General features: G+C 41.8%; 1 protein-coding gene across 4 annotated transcripts in view; it reads right to left on the bottom strand.

Annotated features, from left to right (window-relative positions):
* Positions 1-14,908: 14,908 nt before the first annotated feature.
* Positions 14,909-21,276, bottom strand: part of LOC143032778 (TRAF3-interacting protein 1-like) — a 45,954-nt gene continuing 39,586 nt past the window's right edge. For all 4 annotated transcript variants that reach the window (XM_076197798.1, XM_076197800.1, XM_076197799.1 and 1 more), the window contains one exon: positions 14,909-19,849. In XM_076197798.1, the coding sequence (XP_076053913.1) occupies positions 19,690-19,849 (160 nt within the window). In that variant the 3' untranslated portion in view covers positions 14,909-19,689. The remainder of the gene's footprint in view (positions 19,850-21,276) is intronic.

The raw sequence follows: 21,276 nt of genomic DNA, 5'->3' as shown, positions 1-21,276 counted from the left end.
GGGTGACGGGGGAGAAGGGGAGGGGAGGGGGCGGGAGAGAGGGGGAAGGGGGAGGGGAGGGGGAAGAGGGGGAGGTGAGGAGGAGGGGGAAGAGGGGAGGGGGGAGAGGGGAAGGGGAAGAGGGGAGGGGGGAAGAGGGGAAGGGGGAGAGGGGAGGGGGAAAAGAGGAAGGGGAGAGGGGAAGGGGAGAGGGGAAGGGGGAGAGGGGGAGAGGGTAGGGGGCGGGGGAAAGGGGAGGAGAGAGAGGGGGGAAGATGGAAATGGGAAGTTTGGGGGGTTGGGAGCTGCGGGTAATAAATGGTGGGGAGGTTATGGGATGAGGGAATGTTGGGGTGGATGGGAGGAGGATGGGGGGTTGGATATTGGGGATGGGGAGAATTTGGGGGGAATTTGGGGATGAGGAAAATTTCGGGGGGGGGGATTTGGGGTCGGATGCTGAGATGAGGCAATTTGGGGAATGAATAGCTAAGGTTGGAGTTAATCTTTTGCCACATTCTAGAAATGTAGAAATGTCGCCAAATTATATACTATATTATATCATATTATATTATGTTATATTATATCATACTGTATTATATTATATTATATATTTATGTTACATTATATTATATATTATATCATACTACATTATATATTATATTTATATTACATTATATATTATATTATATTATATTATATTATATTATATTATATCATATTATATCATATATTATATCATATCGTATTACATTACATTATATCACATTATATAATAATATATATATTTTATCATATATCATATCATAACATACTATATTGCACTATATCACGTTATGATATACTGTGACTGCCGAGAGTTGCTTGGAATGGGAAGGGTACCTGCATGGGAGCTTGCTTGGGGGGTGATAAATCGAGTTTCGACGTGTGAGTGAAGCGACGCGACTCCCGACGTACGCTCCGCGTGGATGAGGAAGGGGAGGAGGAGGAGGAGGATTAGATGGCATTAAATGATATGTCACTTTATTGTCTTACATTGTCTCACTTTTTATTTGATTTCTTTCTCTGAGAATTTATCCTTCTTCTCCTCCTCCTCTTCCTCCTCGTCCTCCTCCTCCTCCTCATCATCATCATCCTTATCGTCATCGTTTTCATCCTTATCGTAGTTCCCGTCCTCCTCTTCCTTTCTGGCCCACTTCCTTCTCCTCCTTTTCTTTTTCTTCTTCCTTCTTTCATTTTTTCATGTTTGTTCGCTTGTTTTTCTCCAAGGCGGGGGGGAGGGGGGGGGCAAGCGACGTGAAATCTTTGTGGACGATATGACGTCACGAATGGGAGATCGACGGTTCTGTTTGATTGTCGTGATCAGCGAAAGGTAACGGCAAGGCTGTATGAGTGTTGTATACATATAGATATGTGCACTGTATGTATGCATATGTATGCATATATGTACATGTATGTACGTGTGGACGTGTGTATTTATGTATGTATGTACGGGTGGATGTGTAGGCTATGGATGTATGTATGCGGGTGGATATGGTAGCTATTTACACGAAAAAAATTAACTCGATGCCAAGTCCGTGACGACGGAAAAAGTCGACGATTTTTAGTCTTCGTGTGAAGGTGCACACGGCGAGCAGGATCCTGACCTTCAACAAAGTGACGCAACTTACTCATTTTCTTCTGCCTAACGAAAGGCGATTTAATGCATCTGAGAGGGGCGGTCCTTTTACTGAAAGGGACTTCATAGGGTCGTGACCCTTAGATGCCTGAATCGATGTCACCAGCTCATAAAAATCGTCTGATATTATTCAGAAAAAAGTCTGTAATGTGCGTCACCGAATTTAAGGTTCTAAGGTCGTGTTGGGCTTAACAGCGGTGGATCCAAGGCCACTGGCACAACTGTACTCCCTCTCCTTCAACACTTGTCGACACCTGTGTCTATCAGGTGTAGAGGAACAGGTGTTAGTGGCCACTTCTTGACCTCTTTGATGTCTAGAGGAGTTCCTGTCGCCTGAAGAAAACCGCCTGGCGACATACAAAACAAATAGCATTGACAGGGTAGGTATTTGGGATTAGATTTTATTTTATTCTATTATATTCCATTCTACTCTATTTTAATCTATTCACTATCCCTATCTTATTATAATCAAATTTATTTTATTTTATCTTATTCCATCTTATTTTATTTATTTTTTATCTATTTTTTAATGGGTGCCGGCAGCAAGGCCTCGCGCGTAAGCACTACGTATGTATATGCCATGTCAGGATCCCCTGATGCCTTATTCAGACAACACACATATAAACAGATCCAGACCATCACCTTCCAACCACATGCACGCTACCCTTGCACCAAAGCCTTCTGTGTAGCGCAACCATACATACTGGGGGAGTGTATGTATGTATGTATGTATGTATGTATGTATGTATGTATGTATGTATGTATATAAATATGTATATAACTATGTATGTATCCATGTATGTATATAACTATGTATATAATTATATATGTATGTATATATGTAACTATGTATATAACTATGTATGTATATAAATATGCATGTATCTATGTATATAACTATGTATATAATAATGTATATATGCAGTATTCCTTCTGTGCACGTATTTAGTACTTAGCGTTTTCACTGAATTTTACGAGTTTGGTAATTTATTCTGGCTGCCGCCAAACGATTTTTTCAGATGAGGGAACATTTCCTCAATCTCATCGAAAGTGTTCGATTATGCTCAAATTTTTTCATCGGTTAGTAAGGATATTTTAAACAACAAATTACATGCGGTGTTGATATATAGATAAATATGCATATTCCTAGAAAAAATAGATAAACTATCATCTCTATGCCATACCCCTGTAGCGAAAATAATAAATATGGTTCCATTTAATTAGTCATATTGCATTGGTCGTCGATGTCTATTGAAGCCGTTCCCATTTTCTCATAGAAAATGGAGTTTTCTTGTAGACAATGTTTTGATTTTGCATTATACTTCTCACCAAGACTGTTTTTATTTTTTCAGTGTTGATAGTTCGGTTTATTTTTATTTATATTCAATAGAATTTGTAATAATTTAGATGGAGTGTTTCCTGTTTGAGATGACATTGTTCTTCAGATGAAAGTGAGATGCTCCAGCCATATGGCGGATGTGTCGTTCTCCTAAATTGGATAATGATACAAATTAACGCATATTTCAAGCTGCGTTTTATAATTAGTATGGTGTCAGGCAACTAGACAATTTTCTTTTACAATTATGTACTTTTCGGTAGCAATTGTGTTTCCTAATGGGGAACAGCATTAAGGAACAGATAATGCTTACTAATGCAAGCAACGAATCAGCAATGGCGCCACTTGTAAACAACTCAAATGAAACCGGATATCCACCAAACTAACCCCTCCTGTTAATTTCCTCATTAAACCATACCCATCGTCTTTTTGTGCGTGTGCAAGTGAGGTTAACTAGCTTGATAGAGTATAAAATATAGATTTGAACACGGGTAACTTGACTGTTCTCAAGGATTCTGGAGAGGGGGGGGGGCAAGTTAGTCATCCCTTGCGGACTGCCGCAAACAGACCCACCTCCTAATTAGCCCTTATAAGGCGGACTCTGGGTAAACTGCGGACTACCTGTGACGTATCCTGGACGGAAAGTGCTTGTCATTTGTTTTGCTGGCACAAGCTACCCGGAGGGTGTGCGTTCATATGAATAAAATCGCCTGACGGCAGATAGAAGAAGATAAAGTGACAAACGATAGGGTATGGACAAGAGGAGACGTCATTCTACTATTAATGAAATCTTCTTCTCCTCCTCCTTCTTCGTCTTCTTTTTCTTCTATTTTTTTTCTTCTTCTCCTCCTCCTTCTTCGCCTTCTTCTCCTCCTTTTCTTCTTCATCTTCTTCTTCTCCTCCTTTTCTTCTTCTTCTTCCCCCTCCTCTTTCTTCCCCTTCTTCTTTGTCTTATTCTTCTCCTTTTCTTCTTCTTCTTCTCCTCCTCCTTCTTTCCTTTCTTCTTCTTCTTTCTCTTCTTTTTTTTGGGGGGATAAGAGTTTAAAACAATTGTTTCCCAAGTGAGCATCAGGGCGCCCACAGCTTCGCAATCGATAGTGTGGCTCCACGAAGGTGAATGAAATCGCCTGGCGACTGACAAAATAGAAAGGAAAAGTGCAACCCGGTATGGAAGGGATTTAAATGGTCATAATGTGGAGATACGGGCTGAGCATTTATATATATATATATATATATATATATATATATATATATATATATTATATATATATATATATATATATATATATATGAGAGAGAAATTCGCTAGTAACAGCGACATCAATCCGATAATTTTATGAAGGTATCTTACGAGTGGCCAATAGCAGTGGGTTCGAATCCTGCATGCGACTGTCATAAAATTATCGGATATATATATATATATATATATATATATATATATATAGATATTCATATTTATATATATATTTGTATATATATATAAATATATATATATATATATATATATATATATATATATATACATATTCCTATATCAAAGGGAGCTTGCGTGTAAATAAATCCACCAGGTCGTTTTCCATTTGTGTTTTCAGATTATGTCGAATAATCTATTTTTATCAATATGATTATTGCCAATATTTCATTGACGCTTCTATTCATGTAGATAATGTCGCGTCGACACAGAGAGACGTTTTTTGACCTTTGTTCCGATTTAGTTAAAATGGTGATGGGCCTACGCCAGGAGGCGCTGAGTAGCTGCGGCCGAAGTTGTGACTGCTGGGAATTGGAGAGAGGTGCGGGATTCGAACCCACAACTAAGAGTATACGAGACCAAAACGCTTCGGTTTACGTCATCGTAGGTGGGTTAGGTGTGTCAGTCGAGTCCTGTTCTTGATCCCCGTGTCACTATGCGGAGGGCCCGGATACGGCAAGATGATGTTTGCAAGTTCAAATGAGCTTAATAAAATCGCCTGACGACAGCCAGACATTGGTACAACGACCACCTTCTATCCCAAGTTAAACACTATCATAACCTTTGGCGCCGGACAGAGTATCATAAGTCTTGGCGCCTTTGTGTCGTTTCCGTTTCGAATCGTCGGTTTCGTTGGCGGGTGGAAGGTTCATGGGTGTCTCGGGGTGGTTTGTTGGGTGGTGTTATCACCAACGTTTTACAAAGGATTACAAAGAAGGAGCATGGCGACAGGTGACCTTTTGGTCCGTGACAAGGTCGGATGGGAAAAAAATATATAATAATGCTAAATAGGTCAATAAATAGATAATATAATGATATAAATAATAATAAAATCATACATACATATACCAAGGCTTTTTTCCCCCTTTCAAGGGAGGTAGCCAAAAAGAAAAAGGCAAAAAATCATTCCCACCCATTCCATCCCTAAAAAAAAATAAACATCCCTGATAAAATAAAATAAACAAAATAAATAATAATAAAATAAACAAAATAAATAAATTAATGCATAGTATAGTTTTTGCCACGGGTATTGCAGGTCAGAATGCAGGACCTGTTGCGGGCAGGACGAAGGGATCAAAGGAAGTTGATGCCGCTTCCCGAGTTGCCCGGTAGCTCGTTCGTTACCAGGAATGCCAGCATGGTGTGGCACCCAACAAGAGGATACAGGTTAAAAACGGGTTGGCATTTTCATGATTCACGAGTGGATTTTTGTGGGTCAGTGAGTAGGGGGAGCAGAGGGACGAATGCACTATTTACCTGTTTGTTTATTATCTAACTTTGCCTATTTATTAATTTTGTTTTATCCTGTTTTTTATTTGTATTATTATTATTATTTTCATTTATTAATTGATCATTGTTGGTATTATTTTATATCATTTTCGCGCATCCGACCTAGTTATGGACCAAAAAGGTCTCCTGTCGGCATGCTCCGCCTCTGTAATCCTTTATAAGACGCTTTGCGAGTCAGAGACAATGATGAGGGTGAGAGAGGTGGAAAATGAATTATGTATATGGCGGTGAGGATAACAAAAACCTCGGCAGCAAAGAAGGAAGCAAAGAGGGACGGGAGAGGATTTGGATTTTGTGTCTGGTAGAAGCTGGTCTTCGATCACAGCTGGAGCCGTTTGTGTATATATTCATGGAGTGTGGGTTGATACATAGGAGAGAGAGTTTTGTTGGATTTTATTTATTTCTTATTCATTTTTTCTATTTGTATTTTTTATATTTGTTTTATTATTTATTCAATTATTTGTTTATTTATTTTTATAATGATGTTCAAACAAAGCAAGAGGTGATTGGAGAGATTATAATTATCTAAGTGGGCCCTTTTAGATATCAGGATCAGAAGGATATTGTTAGCTATTTCCAGTACGTATATAAATTTTGTAATTCTTATGACATATAACCGGTGTCTGCAGTCCTTGAATGACTGAAGGGTCCAAGAAAGCGTTATGAATTAGGGAATTTGTGGAATTCTTAATACAGTCTGGATGCTTTAGTGATGAACGATGGATGTCTGGAATGTGGTATCCGCTTTCTGTTTATAACGTTTTGGCGGATACTGTGAGAGGCAGAAGCTGAGTGAACGTAAAGGGATATAGTGTCCGAAGGTCGATTTTGCTTTGTATGAGGACTTGGTGGAGATTCCATAGGGTCTGTGTGTCGGCTTCCCCAACTTGTGTGGGATAATAAATTTAGAAGATTACAGGTTCGGAAGAAGGAGGACGCTTTCAGATGTTTAAGGTGACTTAAGGTGTGGGATTCAGGTGAGGTGACTGTATAGGATTAGGCCCAAGAATCGCGTCTGTTCGACCACTGAGAAGGTAGTCTTAGTGTCGGAGTCTTTATACAACAGCGTTATTTATATATATATAAAAAAAAAAAAAAAAAAAAAAAAAAAAAACGTATGGCAACCATCTTTGTGGTGGGTAGTTGGGCTTGGAGCTCAAATAGTGTTTCCAAAACAATATATTCTTTAATTGTAGGGGGAGACATAACGAGCAGATAGTTAGTGGTCGATGTGAGAAGAGTTCGTTTTCAGTGACGTGAAGGAAGGAGCGTGAGTGGTAAGGATGACCGGAGTAGTATTTGCTGTTGTTCCTTATTTACCTTGGGAAGGAAGAGGGGAGGGGGAGCGCTGTAAGGTTCAGTAACCCCAGAGTACCCACGTAAAGATAAACTACCCCACATGTTAACTTGTTAAAAGTAGCAGCCCCAGAAATGAGCTTGCAAATATAAATCGCCCCAACCTAACCTAACTTAATCTAACCTAGCCGAACCTCTAAACAAGCTTAGAAAGGCTGGCCATCCTCAAAATGAGCTTGTTAAGATCAGCCAAAACCCCAAATATTACCCCGTACAGAGAAATAATCAAATAATCCACCCATCTTTTTTATTATACAAAATAAAAATTCTTTGACAACTTTATTATATATATTCAAGAAAATTACCCAATTGTAAGATAAATATTACAAAGGGAAATGTATCACGTAATCGGAAAAAAACAACATATTTACGTTGTGAAAAATGTAGCGTGATTCAAAAATTCTGTTCGTGACTACACGGATACCCATTTGTGTTTCTTGTTAGCGTATGAAATTGGGTTCCAATTGTTGGGGGTAGTAGGTTTTCCCAATTTGGGCCAAGTCTTCAGTAACTCTATTACAGGACTGGCTGCATTGTTGCTTGGGTTAATGTGGTATACAATTGTTGGTATGGCTTGCGTCGTTGGGGATTTTCTGTTGGGTTACATTGTATTTTTTATTATATTCGGATCACAAATGCGAAAAAACAGTGTAGCGAAATGTACCGAAACGACCGAATCAATGTAGCGAAACCACCAAAACAATGTAGCGAAACGACCGAAACAATGTAGCGAATTATTATAATAATTCTATTTGGCATTGAATCAATATACATGAAGTGCAGATAATCAAAAGAACACAGTTCGAAATAAAAGTCACAAATGGCGAAATGGTTGGTAGCGAACTGGCCATGTAGCGAAACGCCCAGATAACCTCTGGGTGTTGAACATTGTCGTTCTGACGTACGAAAACAGGGTAGGCGATATTTCTGATGACGTAGGTGAACGGGTCTGGGGAGCAGGGGTGGGGATGGGGGAATCTCGGGGTGTATGGTGAGGATGGAGTGTGGGTGTTTGTTTTGGTGGGTGTAGTGTTTTTGACTTATGGAGTGCTAGAAAAGCAAGGGGAGATTTTTTTTCTTTCTTTTTCTAAGGACATGTTCTTGGTCAAGTCGTAATTCATTCCATAGCGTTGTTTATGAACTGGTTGTTAGGCTTGTGATAGCAGACTGAATCAATTATCATCCTTTCCCTTCCTAAGTAGACTGGAGTAGACGTCTAAAAAGTGGTGGATTAGGGATGTTAGTTACTAGCACTAGTACACTAGTGTCAACTAGGTTTTAAAGGCAAGCACTAATGTAGTTCGTCGTTAAAATGACCAATTTAGATACAGCCAAACAAACTGTCAACATTTGGAGTAGAACACGCATTTTGATTGGTCGAGAGCATGTCGAAATATCACGAATGACCAATCAGGAAACGTGATAGTCTGTCTAACAATGAGCCGACGTTTCTTCGGAAGTTACAGAAATTAACTAGGAAGTATTTGACTGGATGTAGTGATGTTAAGCAGTGAAAAAGGAAGTTTGTGATAATTGATTGCGTGTGTAGATGTTTGTGAAGTGTTCACTCATTACTTTGTCAGGAAAATTATTTATATCGACTTGAAATATGAATCGTTGTAATTTGTTTGCAGCAGTGTTGTTCTAAGAATAATTTAATTGTAAAGATATCTCTTAAAAGTGAAAATGCTTGCTAAGAACAAAATACCCATTTCACCGTCACGATATAAATTATGGCAATGTTTGTGCAGTCTAATTTGAATCTTAGTATTTTTTTCTGAAGAAACAAGTATAGAATATAGTAAAGGTTTGTAATTTTCATACAATAAATATACCATCCATAAAATCTAAGCGAAGGCGAAGATGTCTGTCCATAATGAAACTCCTAAAATAGATTACTGTAACGGTTTTGATTTTTAACTATTTCATAAAAATGATCAAATTGTATCAAAACCACAAATTGTATAAAAACCTGATAGATATATAGTGACGAAATCGCTCGTTGCTATTTGTAAATCTTGAAAACCTATTTGAGACGAAAAACAATCGAACCCAATTAAAGACGATGAGACTAGTACCCTTGCAATACAATACAGAAATTGAAAAAAATACATCACAATACTTTTACTGCGATATAGAGCTGGAAAATTGTGTATTAGAAAAAATAAATGGTGGACGACAAACTGAAAACAAGGCAGCCTTTCAAAATTGAATCCAATTTAAGAAAATGGATTATCTTCGTAGGAATCTTATCTGCGCGTCATAAGAGTAAGTGTGGAAGAACAACACAAACAAACAAAAATACAATGTTTACACGACCAGAGTTGAAATTACGTACAGCATCTGACCTAGTTTGTTATGTTTAAAATACGACTGGCGTGTTGCCGTGTCTGTGAAAGGTGAGGACAGGTATATTGTAACTACTGCACAGTATACCAAATCGTGCAAGGATGCACACGTAATCTTAACTCTGGTTGTGTGAAATGTGTAACTCGATGAAAGACAAAAAAAAAATGGCGTGTGCAATAGGAAGACGGGAAGAGGGTGTGCGCGAGGCTATACTGGACAAAGTTTTGTAATGGCCATTTGTGTATTGAATTGTTCAGTTTTCTTCCTCGCAAATGCCTTCCCTTTACTTAATGGGGGTTTTGATTTGCCTATAGATTACTTAATTGTGACGACGGTACCGAGACATCTAAGCACAGCCAATGCTCGTTCGACTCTTCTTAAAAGGCTTGATCAAATTAATTTGGCTGTAAAAGTACACTTGATTGGTCGCCAGTAGCAGTCACTCTAGTTTTACCACACTAAATCGTTCTGCACTTTTTCCTTCTTCTTGATATGCATGTGAAAGGTTGCTAATTCATAGATTTTGACTATGTAGGTAGGCCTGCAGGTTCGAACGAGAGAAACTGCCCGAACGACGACAGTGGCGGTAAACTCTATTGGCTGGTCTAATGGTGACCAAACAAACAATTACAGAAACAAAAATACTAGAGGTATGACGATTTTGTTGGAAAATTAAAAAATGATTGGTGAAGACATTGGCTTTGCAATCAATTGTAACGAGTTAAAGTAATATGTTTATTATTTACAATACCCCTAATGCTTCTGTTTGAACACGCCAGTCCACCTACTTTACCACTTCTAGGTACAGAACGTGCATAATCGTCGCTGGACTTGGTAAAGTACCATATAGATTTTGAAGTTAAGATCGCTTGCACATTGTTGAGTTCATTATTTAGTTTCATGTAGTGGCATGGTTGCTACATCTAATAAGGAAATAAATTAGGAGTCGTGGTAAATTCTAAATGTGCAAATTATCTTAGCATCCTGTTCTTTCCCCCAACAAGTAATTCGTTGCTCGAGCACAGCATCATTTTTGGTCATTAAAACTGATGCAGTGGACTAGCACCAGAAAGACAATTTGGAAAATCGAAATGTGGAAATACTGGAAACTGGGTTTTGCATCCATTAGTTGAGCAAATAGAATAGGTAGGGTTGTGTCCGGTGTAGGAATAAGAAGTCGAGAGGGCGAGACTGGTGGTGGAGGAGGAGAATAATAGGAGGACGAGACTAATGGAGGAGGATGGGGGGACGAGACTGGAGGGGAAGGAGGATAGGGGGGGCGAGACTGGAGCAGGAGGAGGATGGGGGGCGAGACTGGAGGAGGAGGAGCAAGATAGGGGGACGACATTGGAGGAGGATGGGACGAGACTGGTGAAGGAGGAGGAGGAGGAGGAGGATGGGACGAGACTGGTGAAGGAGGAGGAGGAGGATGGGACGAGACTGGTGAAGGAGGAGGAGGAGGAGGATGGGACGAGACTGGTGAAGGAGGAGGAGGAGGAGGATGGGACGAGACTGGTGAAGGAGGAGGAGGAGGAGGATGGGACGAGACTGGTAAAGGAGGAGGAGGAGGAGGATGGGACGAGACTGGTGAAGGAGGAGGAGGAGGAGGATGGGACGAGACTGGTAAAGGAGGAGGATGGGACGAGACTGGTAAAGGAGGAGGATGAGACGAGACTGGTGGTGGAGGATGAGGATGGGACGAGACTGGTGAAGGAGGAGGAGGAGGATGGGACGAGACGAGACTGGTGAAGGAGGAGGAGGAGGAAGGGACGAGACTGGTGAAGGAGGAGGAGGATGGGACGAGACGAGACTGGTGGAGGAAGAAGAGGATGGGACGAGACTAGACTGGTGGAGGAGGAGGAGGATGGGATTAGACTGGTGGAGGAGGAGGATGGGACGAGACTGGTGGAGGAGGAGGATGGGACGAGACTGGTGGAGGAAGAGGAGGATGAGTATGATGGGATGAGACTGGTAAAGGAGGAGGAGGATGAGACGAGAAGAGACTGGTGGAGGAGGAGGAAGAAGAGGATGAGACGAGATGAGACTGGTGGAGGAGGAAGAGGATGAGACGAGACGAGACTGGTGGAGGAGGAAGAGGATGAGACGAGACGAGACGAAACGAGACCGGTGGAGGAGGAAGAGGATGAGACGAGACTGGTGGAGGAGGAGGAAGAAGAGGACGAGACGAGACTGGTGGAGGAGGAGGAGGAAGAATAGGATGGGACGAGACGAGACGAGACTGGTGGAGGAGGAGGAGGAAGAAGAGGATGGGACGAGACGAGACTGGTGGAGGAGGAGGAAGAAGAGGATGGGACGAGACGAGACTGGTGGAGGAGGAGGAAGAAGAGGATGGGACGAGACGAGACTGGTGGAGGAGGAGGAAGAAGAGGATGGGACGAGACGAGACTGGTGGAGGAGGAGGAGGAAGAAGAGGATGAGACGAGACTGGTGGTGGAGGATGAGGATGGGACGAGACTGGTGAAGGTGGAGGAGGAGGATGGGACGAGACGAGACTGGTGAAGGAGGAGGAGGAGGAGGATGGGACGAGACTAGACTGGTGGAGGAGGAGGATGGGAGGCGACTGGTGAAGGAGGAGGATGGGACGAGACTGGTGAAGGAGGAGGATGGGACGAGACTGGTGAAGGAGGAGGAGGAGGATGGGACGATACTAGACTGATGAAGGAGGAGGAGGATGGGAGGCCCCGACGCAGAGACTGTTGGTGAAGGAGAAACGCCGACTGTTGGTGGGAGCAGCAGCAGCAGCATCACCACCACCACCACCACCACCACCACCACCAGCAGGAGGATCAGGGGCATCAGGTGATCCAGGAATGAACACCTCCTTGGCTCCGTGGTTTGTTCCCTCGTATGGTATATGCATATTGGCCTTTCTAACAAAATTATTTGGTATTTGGCAAAAGTCTGATATACCACAGTTAAAATGTATAATGTAAGTGGATATTAAATATACCACATGAAAATGGCTGAGTAACGCAGTGTGTACATCGCCTAGTTTAGTAATTACATGCCACTAAATGTCCACAGGAAGAGACGGTGAGGCTCCTCTCTACTTTCCAGTCCTTGAAGCAACGAACCAGGTAATGTTTGGTACAAAACAGACTTGTATACATTCTCCACAAACCTATAGATTATTTGATTGCTTTTACGCCTACCACAGGGTGTGTACAACAATGGCGGGATGAGTCAATGGCGCGGGTTGGCGGGAACTGGCCAGGCAGTCGCGGCATCTGAGACTTTGCCATGGTCCATCACTATGGCCTAAACAAGTTTTTATTTATTTATTTATTATATAAAATATAAGAATTTGTGTTGTAATGCACATATAAAATGCACAATGCTCATCCTAAAGAAGAATTCTTTAGTTCCACTATACTGTTGTCACAAATTTGTTTCAGATTTTATAAATTGGAATACACACACGAGCTGTGTCAATCTTCGTTTGTCGATTATACTGACAAAAACCCACTTCCACAGGTATGATCCTAGCATCTCTCCACGGCAGAACTATGCTCTACAGGAGATTGAAGAGAGGAATTGAACGTGAAGAACGTTCCAGAAAAGAACAGTGGAACTCTTGGCCGTGGTGATTCCCTCCATAGCTTCTTGACGACCTGGAACAATTTGCCTTGGAACATTGTGGCCATTCCAGAAGCATCGATGTTAGGATACATGGTATAGCCATATTTGTCCTCGCTACAGTGCATATGGATGGACCCACTCCACCCTTCGCACAATCCACCTAAAGGAAGTCCTGCCCTCACCTCGTCCCATTCCCTCAGTATACCCCAGTTAACTCCTCACCTAACGGGAGGTTCTCCACTGGCCCCCAGCCACCACCACTACCGCCTATCAAGGGGAGCCTTCCCCTAGGTGCTCCCCCCCCCAACTGCCCAGCAAGGGGAGCCTTCCCCTAGGTGCTCCCTCCCCCAACTACCACCTAGCAAGGGAGCCTTCCCCTAGTTGCTCCCCCCACTACCACCTAGCAAGGGGAGCCTTCCTCTGGTTGCTCCCTCCCCCCTGCCACCACCTAGCAAGGGGAGCCTTCCCCTAGTTGCTCCCCCCACTACCACCTAGCAAGGGGAGCCTTCCCCTAATTGCTCCCCCCACTACCACCTAGCAAGGGGAGCCTTCCCCTAGTTGCTCCCCCCCCCACTACCACCTAGCAAGGGGAGCCTTCCCCTAGTTGCTCCCCCCCCCCACTACCACCTAGCAAGGGGAGCCTTCCCCTAGTTGCTCCCCCCCCACTACCACCTAGCAAGGGGAGCCTTCCCCTAGTTGCCCCCCCCACTACCACCTAGCAAGGGGAGCCTTCCCCTAGTTGCTCCCCCCACTACCACCTAGCAAGGGGAGCCTTCCCCTAGTTGCTCCCCCCCACTACCACCTAGCAAGGGGAGCCTTCCCCTAGTTGCTCCCCCCACTACCACCTAGCAAGGGGAGCCTTCCCCTAGTTGCTCCCCCCCCCCACTACCACCTAGCAAGGGGAGCCTTCCCCTAGTTGCTCCCCCCCCCCACTACCACCTAGCAAGGGGAGCCTTCCCCTAGTTGCTCCCCCCCCCAATACCACCTAGCAACCCCCCTCCCCCATTGCTCCAATCATCAAGGGAAATACAACAGGGTCTTTATAAATGGTAGGATATGCAAAGGTATTGAGACAAGTTTGCAACTGATCATGTTACAAGAGTGGATGAAGACTGACATCTTTATGAAAGTTCATGTAGTGGCAGAGGTGAAAGCCAGGGATAAACAAAGGGCAAGGTAGATAAGATGAAGCTGTAAGGACTCCGATCCATACTGACCAAACAAAACTGCATGAAAAAGTTTTACTATAAAGTCGGACCTTGACCAACACAATTGTTGGATTCCTTAGCCCGTTGTGCAGAATGCAGTTCATGTTGGGTGAATAACAGGTTTTGTGGGATGAATAGTTTAGGTTCCCAGACCCTGGCATACAACATGACCTAGTGGGTTATTCAAAACGTGCTATTGTGAATCATGGTCATGTTCGGCAAATGCTATGATATTTGAACTCGTGTAAGCGTGAATTTCGTGCACAGTGAAGTAGTTGGGAGAAGTCTGATATTACTTCCCATGAACTGTCAATGTTAATAGGACTGCAGTTGGGTGTTGTCTTCACGAGGCTTAAATGGGATGGAGTGAAAAGGATATGATACAAATGAAAAGTAACCCTTTATAGCTGGGGAGTTTGCACATAACTAATCCATGCACCTCGACACAAAATTTCTTTTAGGTGTTGCAATGTAGTGAATTCAGCAGAAGATGGTCACCATTGACAGTATACACTGAATAGCTGGTGGGAAGTTGTAATACTTCAGGTATTGGATTAAAAGAAATAAAAATAAAAAATGTGTAGGTAAATTTTGTAAGTTATGTTTATGCAAGTCATCCATGGTAGGATTAATAATAAAAGATAATTGTGAGCCCCATATATTGTTTAAAATATACATCATTTCTGTGCTCTATATTATCCTATTATAACAATGTGACAACCTGACACATGGTTGTGTAAATCTTGGTACACACAGTTTTCTATACAGGAAATGGACGTATTTATTTGTGTACATTTGACCCTTAGTTATCTTGGTGGTTTTGCAAATATGAATTAGCAAGCAAAATGCCAAAAAGAGGAGCCACCCAGTCTACTACTAGTCAAATTCAAATGAAATGGAAATTTTTATACATAGAATGGCAAAAACAAAATTGATACAAGAGAACTTGTTAGGATGTCCTCTTTCAAACATAGTGGTTATGCATTGTAAACTTCAAACAAAATGTATCTCATTTAATGGCTCGCCAATGAATCGAAATTACAAGAGATTCAATACGAGAGAAGTCAATTTTCAATTACTGAAATGGAACAGGAACATGAAAGTTGTGCTAATTATACAACTCAACATTGAGAAGTCTAATCCTAGAATACATTTTTGTAGAGAATTATGTGAACAGGTAATAGATTATATGAAGGAATACCTACAAATCTGTTATACCAGACATAGGCACATGGTGAAAATACCTTCACTGATGCTTTGTACAAAAGTTACTCCTAATATATACTATATACATGAGTGACGTAACCACACCAAGGGGTGGGCACGTTAAATAAAAATGCATTTTATGGCACCTTCCTACGATACCCCTGCGGGCTTTAAAGTATTTTTATTTTTACTTTTTGTTGCCAGTCTTAATTGAACCCATTTGCAGTTTAACCTGTACTTTTTCCTTTGTCGTGTTCTGTTTAATCATTTCTGAATAGTTTGGGGCTGTGGGCCTCCCACAAAAAACTGTGGCAAAAGATTGAGCTGTACATTATTATAGTACAATACTCTATCCAGGCAAATTAATTGCAACTAAAATGAACCAAAACTTTTCCAGCAAAAGTAAAGGGTAGTTTGAATGGGGGTTGGTGGTGGTGGTGGGGGGGGGGGAATGTTGTGTTCACAAGAGCAGTTGACAATAATACCAGTAATACAGTGGCATAAAAGGGAAGGAAGGAGGGAGTAACTTAATCATTGGAAGAGTGGATATGTGTGTAGGAAGGGTGGGGAGTAATGATGGGAAGATTCAAGATAGGTGGAAAAAAGTGGCGTAAGCATGACCTTGTTTTACAAGGCACTGGGATTGGTTTGACAAAAAACGGGTCTTAAATTTGAACATTTAACTAGTTGAAACATCAGGTTGAAATTTTGTTTAATATGAACTATATTCAGGTGTCTTAAGCCTGAAAAAATTAAGTAAACAAGATAAAAACCATGGGAAAAGAAAGCTTATACACATGTTCAAGAACTGGTAGCTGAATAAGGAACATATCTGGGAGGTGGAGGGAGTTGGAGAACTTACGATCCATTTAGATTTTTGACTCAAACTTCAATAGGAACAAATGTGTATATGAGTAAAGCTTGGTTTTGGGATATGGGTGACATTTTACCATAATTTATATTGTAAGAACATAAAAGCTAGATTTCTAAAAATTTATAAATTCTGGGGGGGGTTTTAGCCATGTGATTTGGCTAATTAAAATATTCTTGTGATGCTTTAATGCAGTGTTCAAAGGTGACACTGCAATAGCTAGTCTACATCACAATAATTTATTTTCTTGGTCTTTGTTCCCATCAAATTCATGATTATCTTAGTCAATGTCATTTTGGCTCCATACTGTAAAGTTGCACTTACTGCTAACTGCTATGAACTTCAAAAGCTCGAGTTAACATGTTCACTTGTACCCTCATTATTACTGGACTGCAACGGTACAATTTTTCAACTTTGCTTTTGGTGTATTTCAAATAACTGTTCTTTGTGCTCCAACTATTCATTCCTTTAAACAGTTTTCAAATCGAGGTACAGCATACCCAGTTACTCAAGGAAATGTATGGTCAGGTAACTTCGTCTTCTGAAAATGAAGTTTGAGCATGGCTGAAGGCAGGCATAATGGATAGTTCATGCTATGTGGTGACTGTGGGTCTTGTATGATAATTGCAGTGTCTCGCTGATTAGAAACCTGCAATCCCATGGTGGCTAGAAAGTCGTCAGTCCCTCCCACAGGTCTCTGGTAAGAAACATTGGACAGTTTAGCCTTGTATTAGTGGGAGGTTTCTGTCACAGGCTTACAATAGCAGAGGGGAGCAACTGTCAGTTGGCTCTCATTTGAAAATGTGGAGGAAAAGAGTCGAAAGTTGATGACTCTTAGGCCTGGTCCAGAGATGAAGTGCCAGCTTCGTAGAACTGGAGGACTTTACCTCCAGATGGTGGCGAGGGTGTTGACAGGTGATGGGCAGCAGGAATGCTTTTCTCTCCTGTCAGACCACCCCGTTGCTGGTACCCATCGTTGCTCCAGGTCTTTTTCATGGCAAATGCTCGTGTACACACCAAATGATGCAGAACGTGACTAGAACAGAGCACCTTTTAACTTTGTGGTCAGCTCATCTTGTGCCGATTTGAAGTGTGAGCCTTTTACCACATCAGAGGAGTGGCTCTGTTTAATATCATTCTGCCTCTTGGTTTTTGTAGCTCAAAATATTAGCCTTTGGATTAGTTATTTATACTTCTCATACTTGAGGAACTTTAGTTTCCAGCGTTTCTGTAGTTGTGTAAAAGTGAGTTGTACATTTGCCTTTTCTTTTATTTTTAGTTCATTAAAAATTTCTTCAGTATTCTCTCAAAATTTCATGAGACCAGGGCCAATGGATTGATGGACTGGTCTATTTCCAGGTCTCCACTCAAGTGTCATGGACACAATCACACCTTTGCTAAATTTGGACTTAATTTGTAGGAGGTGAGAAGGAATGTGTGTGAGATGAAATGTTTAAGTATGGTGGGTGTTACAGGGATGGATAGTGAAAAATGTGGAGGTGAGGCATAGTGCGAGTGGAAAGCTAGTAGACATGGTCGATCAAGAAAGAACGAGTGCAAAAGATAGAAATGAATAGTAGAGATTGTATATAGATTAGCAAATGACAGCATAAAGAGATGTCCTCCTTTGCTCCAGAAGTTTCTTAACTGGATGAAGGAAGGGGTGCCATATAATGAAACATTTCGGGTAAACCAGCTTTAGCTTTTGGGCCCTATTGAGGAAATGCAGTCTTTATGTATTACATCTGATCCAAGCAGTGTGGTGGTGGTGGTAGGGGGATTAGGGATGCCCTTTCATCCACGACGTGCTGATATGGAAGGGGCAATGGGTTTTCGATGTATGTAGAATGGGTGTGGGGTGGGGTGCATTTTCTAACTTGACCAACCCTTAACACCAACATTTTTGTTTTTCCCACATTTGTGTATTTAGTGTGGGGACAGTCTCTAGGAAGGGATTACACATACAAAACTTTACCTCCAATGCATACGTGAATCATAAGCTACGTGTACAAGCTTTTTGAAGCCTTGATTGGCCATTGGTTCATAGGTTAAGTAAATTTTTGTAAGAGCCATGACCTCTGTATATGTATGGCATGCTGTTGCACCAGGACAGGTGCCAAGCATAAGGACGGATCAAGAGCACCATAAAGTCATGTTTCCTGAGTTATATTTTCTACATAAAATGATCTAAACCAGTCTGGCAATGAGCTAAGGCATTTTGACTATACATTAATAAAGTTTTCATTTGAACCACAGGATATGAATCACTGATGTAATTGTGAGCTTAGACATAAGTTATCTCGAGTTTCGTTGACTGAGAAGAGACGCTGTTAGATTGGAACTCTATCACCTGCTTGTGGTAGTAAAAGGAAAGCAATTATTTGTTGGCTCTCCTACCGTAAAGAAGTGGAGGAAATACAGTCACAGTTAAGATTTGGGGGGGGCACTCTGAAAATGATGTCTGCCCCTCAGGACTTCCCCTCCAGACAGAGGGGAGGGTGTTGATGGACTATGTAGAGGGGTGGCAGGGATATTCTCTTATGTCCATCTAAGATAACTATTATTGGGTACCTGTCATTGGTCACTAGACGTGATTGTTCCAGCGTAAAGGTTGCCTTTCATGTCCTTTGCCAACCTATTCTGCAGTGCTCGCTTAACTTGCTGGAACCCACTTGAACTACACATTAGGTATCCCCCATGTGTTGCTGTGGTGGTCTCAAAAGCCACTTCATCCACTAGCTTGTCTACACTGATTTTCATGGTATCACAATGTTTACTTACATCACTGGTATCCAGCTGCCTTGCTCACCTACTATCTATATATTTCTCAGGGTAACAAATTTACTCTGCATTTTTGCACATTACATGATTAATTCTCTCCTTTACTGCCAGCCTCAACCTTGGTTAAGATACTGTCTTATTGAAAAATTGTGACTAGAGTTGTATGCATTTTCTTAACCAAGCAACAGACTTGACCTAGTGACTTGCTTTGCAGTGCAAAATGAACATGAATTCTATGAACCACAAAGATGAGACATAGTTAAATCAAATTGGTAAATGGTGTTTGAAGATTTTAACAAAGAGAAAATAGGATCTATGTTGGTACAGAGTAAAATAAATTTGGTCCCCAGATTTCATCAATATTCTATGATGATCCGCTATAAACAAATGTAAGCAGGTATGACTATACCCAAGTAATGCAGTGTTAACTAAGGGAAATGTCACTACGGTAACTTTGTTCAGCGAGTTATCACATTTGAAAAATCCTCCTTGAGATTACAAAGATAATGAATGTATTCACCCACGTCTCCAGATCATTTTGTGTCCACTCGGAGATGGGCCACAAGATTATCCGGTAATGTTAATTCCTGCCATCATCATGTTCATGCGGTCACGGTTTCTGAGAATATGTGATTTTATGGCGGAGATTCTGTCTCTTTGGTCTTGTACTGCCGTCTCTAATTCGAGTAGCTGCACCTTCATGGGTTCCACCTCTTGCTCCATCATCCTGTCAAAAGAAGAGTCATTATACAAGTGTAAATCATGGTACAGTGTTGTAATAATCAAGGGGCTGATACAGAAATACAACAGGGTCTTTATACATGAGCTTAACCTGTTCTGAGCCCCTGCTCACTTAGGTAACCAGATGGTCCATTGCATGAGTTTTTTCAAGGCCCCACCCAAACCTCTCGTGAAATGAAATGAAAAATGTAAAAATTAGTAAATACAGTTTAATCGAAGATCACTAAATTTTAGCTCCTTGTGCAAATCTTGTTTGTTTCACAAAAAAAAAAAAAAAAAAAAAAAAAAAAAATTAAATTTGTAGCATGGAATTTAATGAACCATGCCCTTGGTTCAACTTTGCCAGTGGCAGGGTTCGAACTGCCATCCCCTTGACCTTTGCTGCAAGTAATGCCCTAATTCATAATGGGAATCCCATTAAACTAAACTTGTGCATAATACACATGGAGGAATAATGATGGTGACTGTGGTAGTGGTTATGGTGGAGTTAGTCCTGGTTGTTTTCATTATTCCCTAGACTGTAGCTAAGCAATCCAGTCTCCCATAAATCCCTTACAGTCTTGCATACTATTAACACTATAGTGTTATTAGCATGCATGACTGTGTACAATATAGTCTTCTGTCATGTGTGTACAAGGTGAAGTGTTACATCCTGGACAGTTGTCTGGTATGGCAGTGCCCATGTCATGGGACCACCCACTAACCCCAGCATGGAGAGAGTTAGGGGACCAAACCACCACAAGAATCCCTTCTCACCCATGTGGGTGGCACAGATCCCTGAGAGCAGCTTTGGTTACATGAGCAAGTACTAGTTGGTCCTGGTTGTTGTTGTTGTTGTCGTTCCCTAGACTGTCTGTCCGAGCAGTCCCGTCTCCCCAAGGAAGGCCACAGCCGAAACTGGGTTTTCCCACAAATCCTTTATAGAGTGTATGTTGTGTTGTTTGCGTGCATGACTGTGTATAATGCAGTCTTCCATTATGTGTTGTATGGTATGGGGTGAAGTGTTACATCCTGGGCAGCTGTTCACAACACGGTCGTCCAGCCTCTTCTGGTAGCTTAGAAGTGCTGGGTGGTGACCACATCGCAGTCTGGCCAAGTGGACTCTGTCCTTTCGTGGGAGAGAGGATTCAGAAGGGTGGATATCAGGGGGTCTGGCATGCAGCAGTGTGTTGTCTTTCAGTGTGTTAATGGAGCGGTGAGTGATATGATTATGAATATGTTTCCGGAGGCTGGTATTTGGTGGTTGTGGAGGAAGAGAAGAGAGTATCTGTGCGTAATAAAGGTCTTTGGGTGTAGTTTTAATGTTTCTTGGTGTGTGTGGGTGTTCTGCTATGTAGTGTAGCGGGTGTGATGTGTTTGTGGTGGCTGCAGCAAGTGTTTGTGTGCCTCTCATGTCGAGGTGGTCCTTGACTT

Source organism: Oratosquilla oratoria, chromosome 14 (genome assembly GCF_046742065.1).
Source record: "Oratosquilla oratoria isolate Oo_2021 chromosome 14, ASM4674206v1, whole genome shotgun sequence".
Classification (NCBI taxonomy): Eukaryota; Metazoa; Arthropoda; class Malacostraca; order Stomatopoda; family Squillidae; genus Oratosquilla; species Oratosquilla oratoria.
Note: the sequence above shows the minus strand (reverse complement) of the source record. Positions and strands in the feature narration are given on the sequence as shown.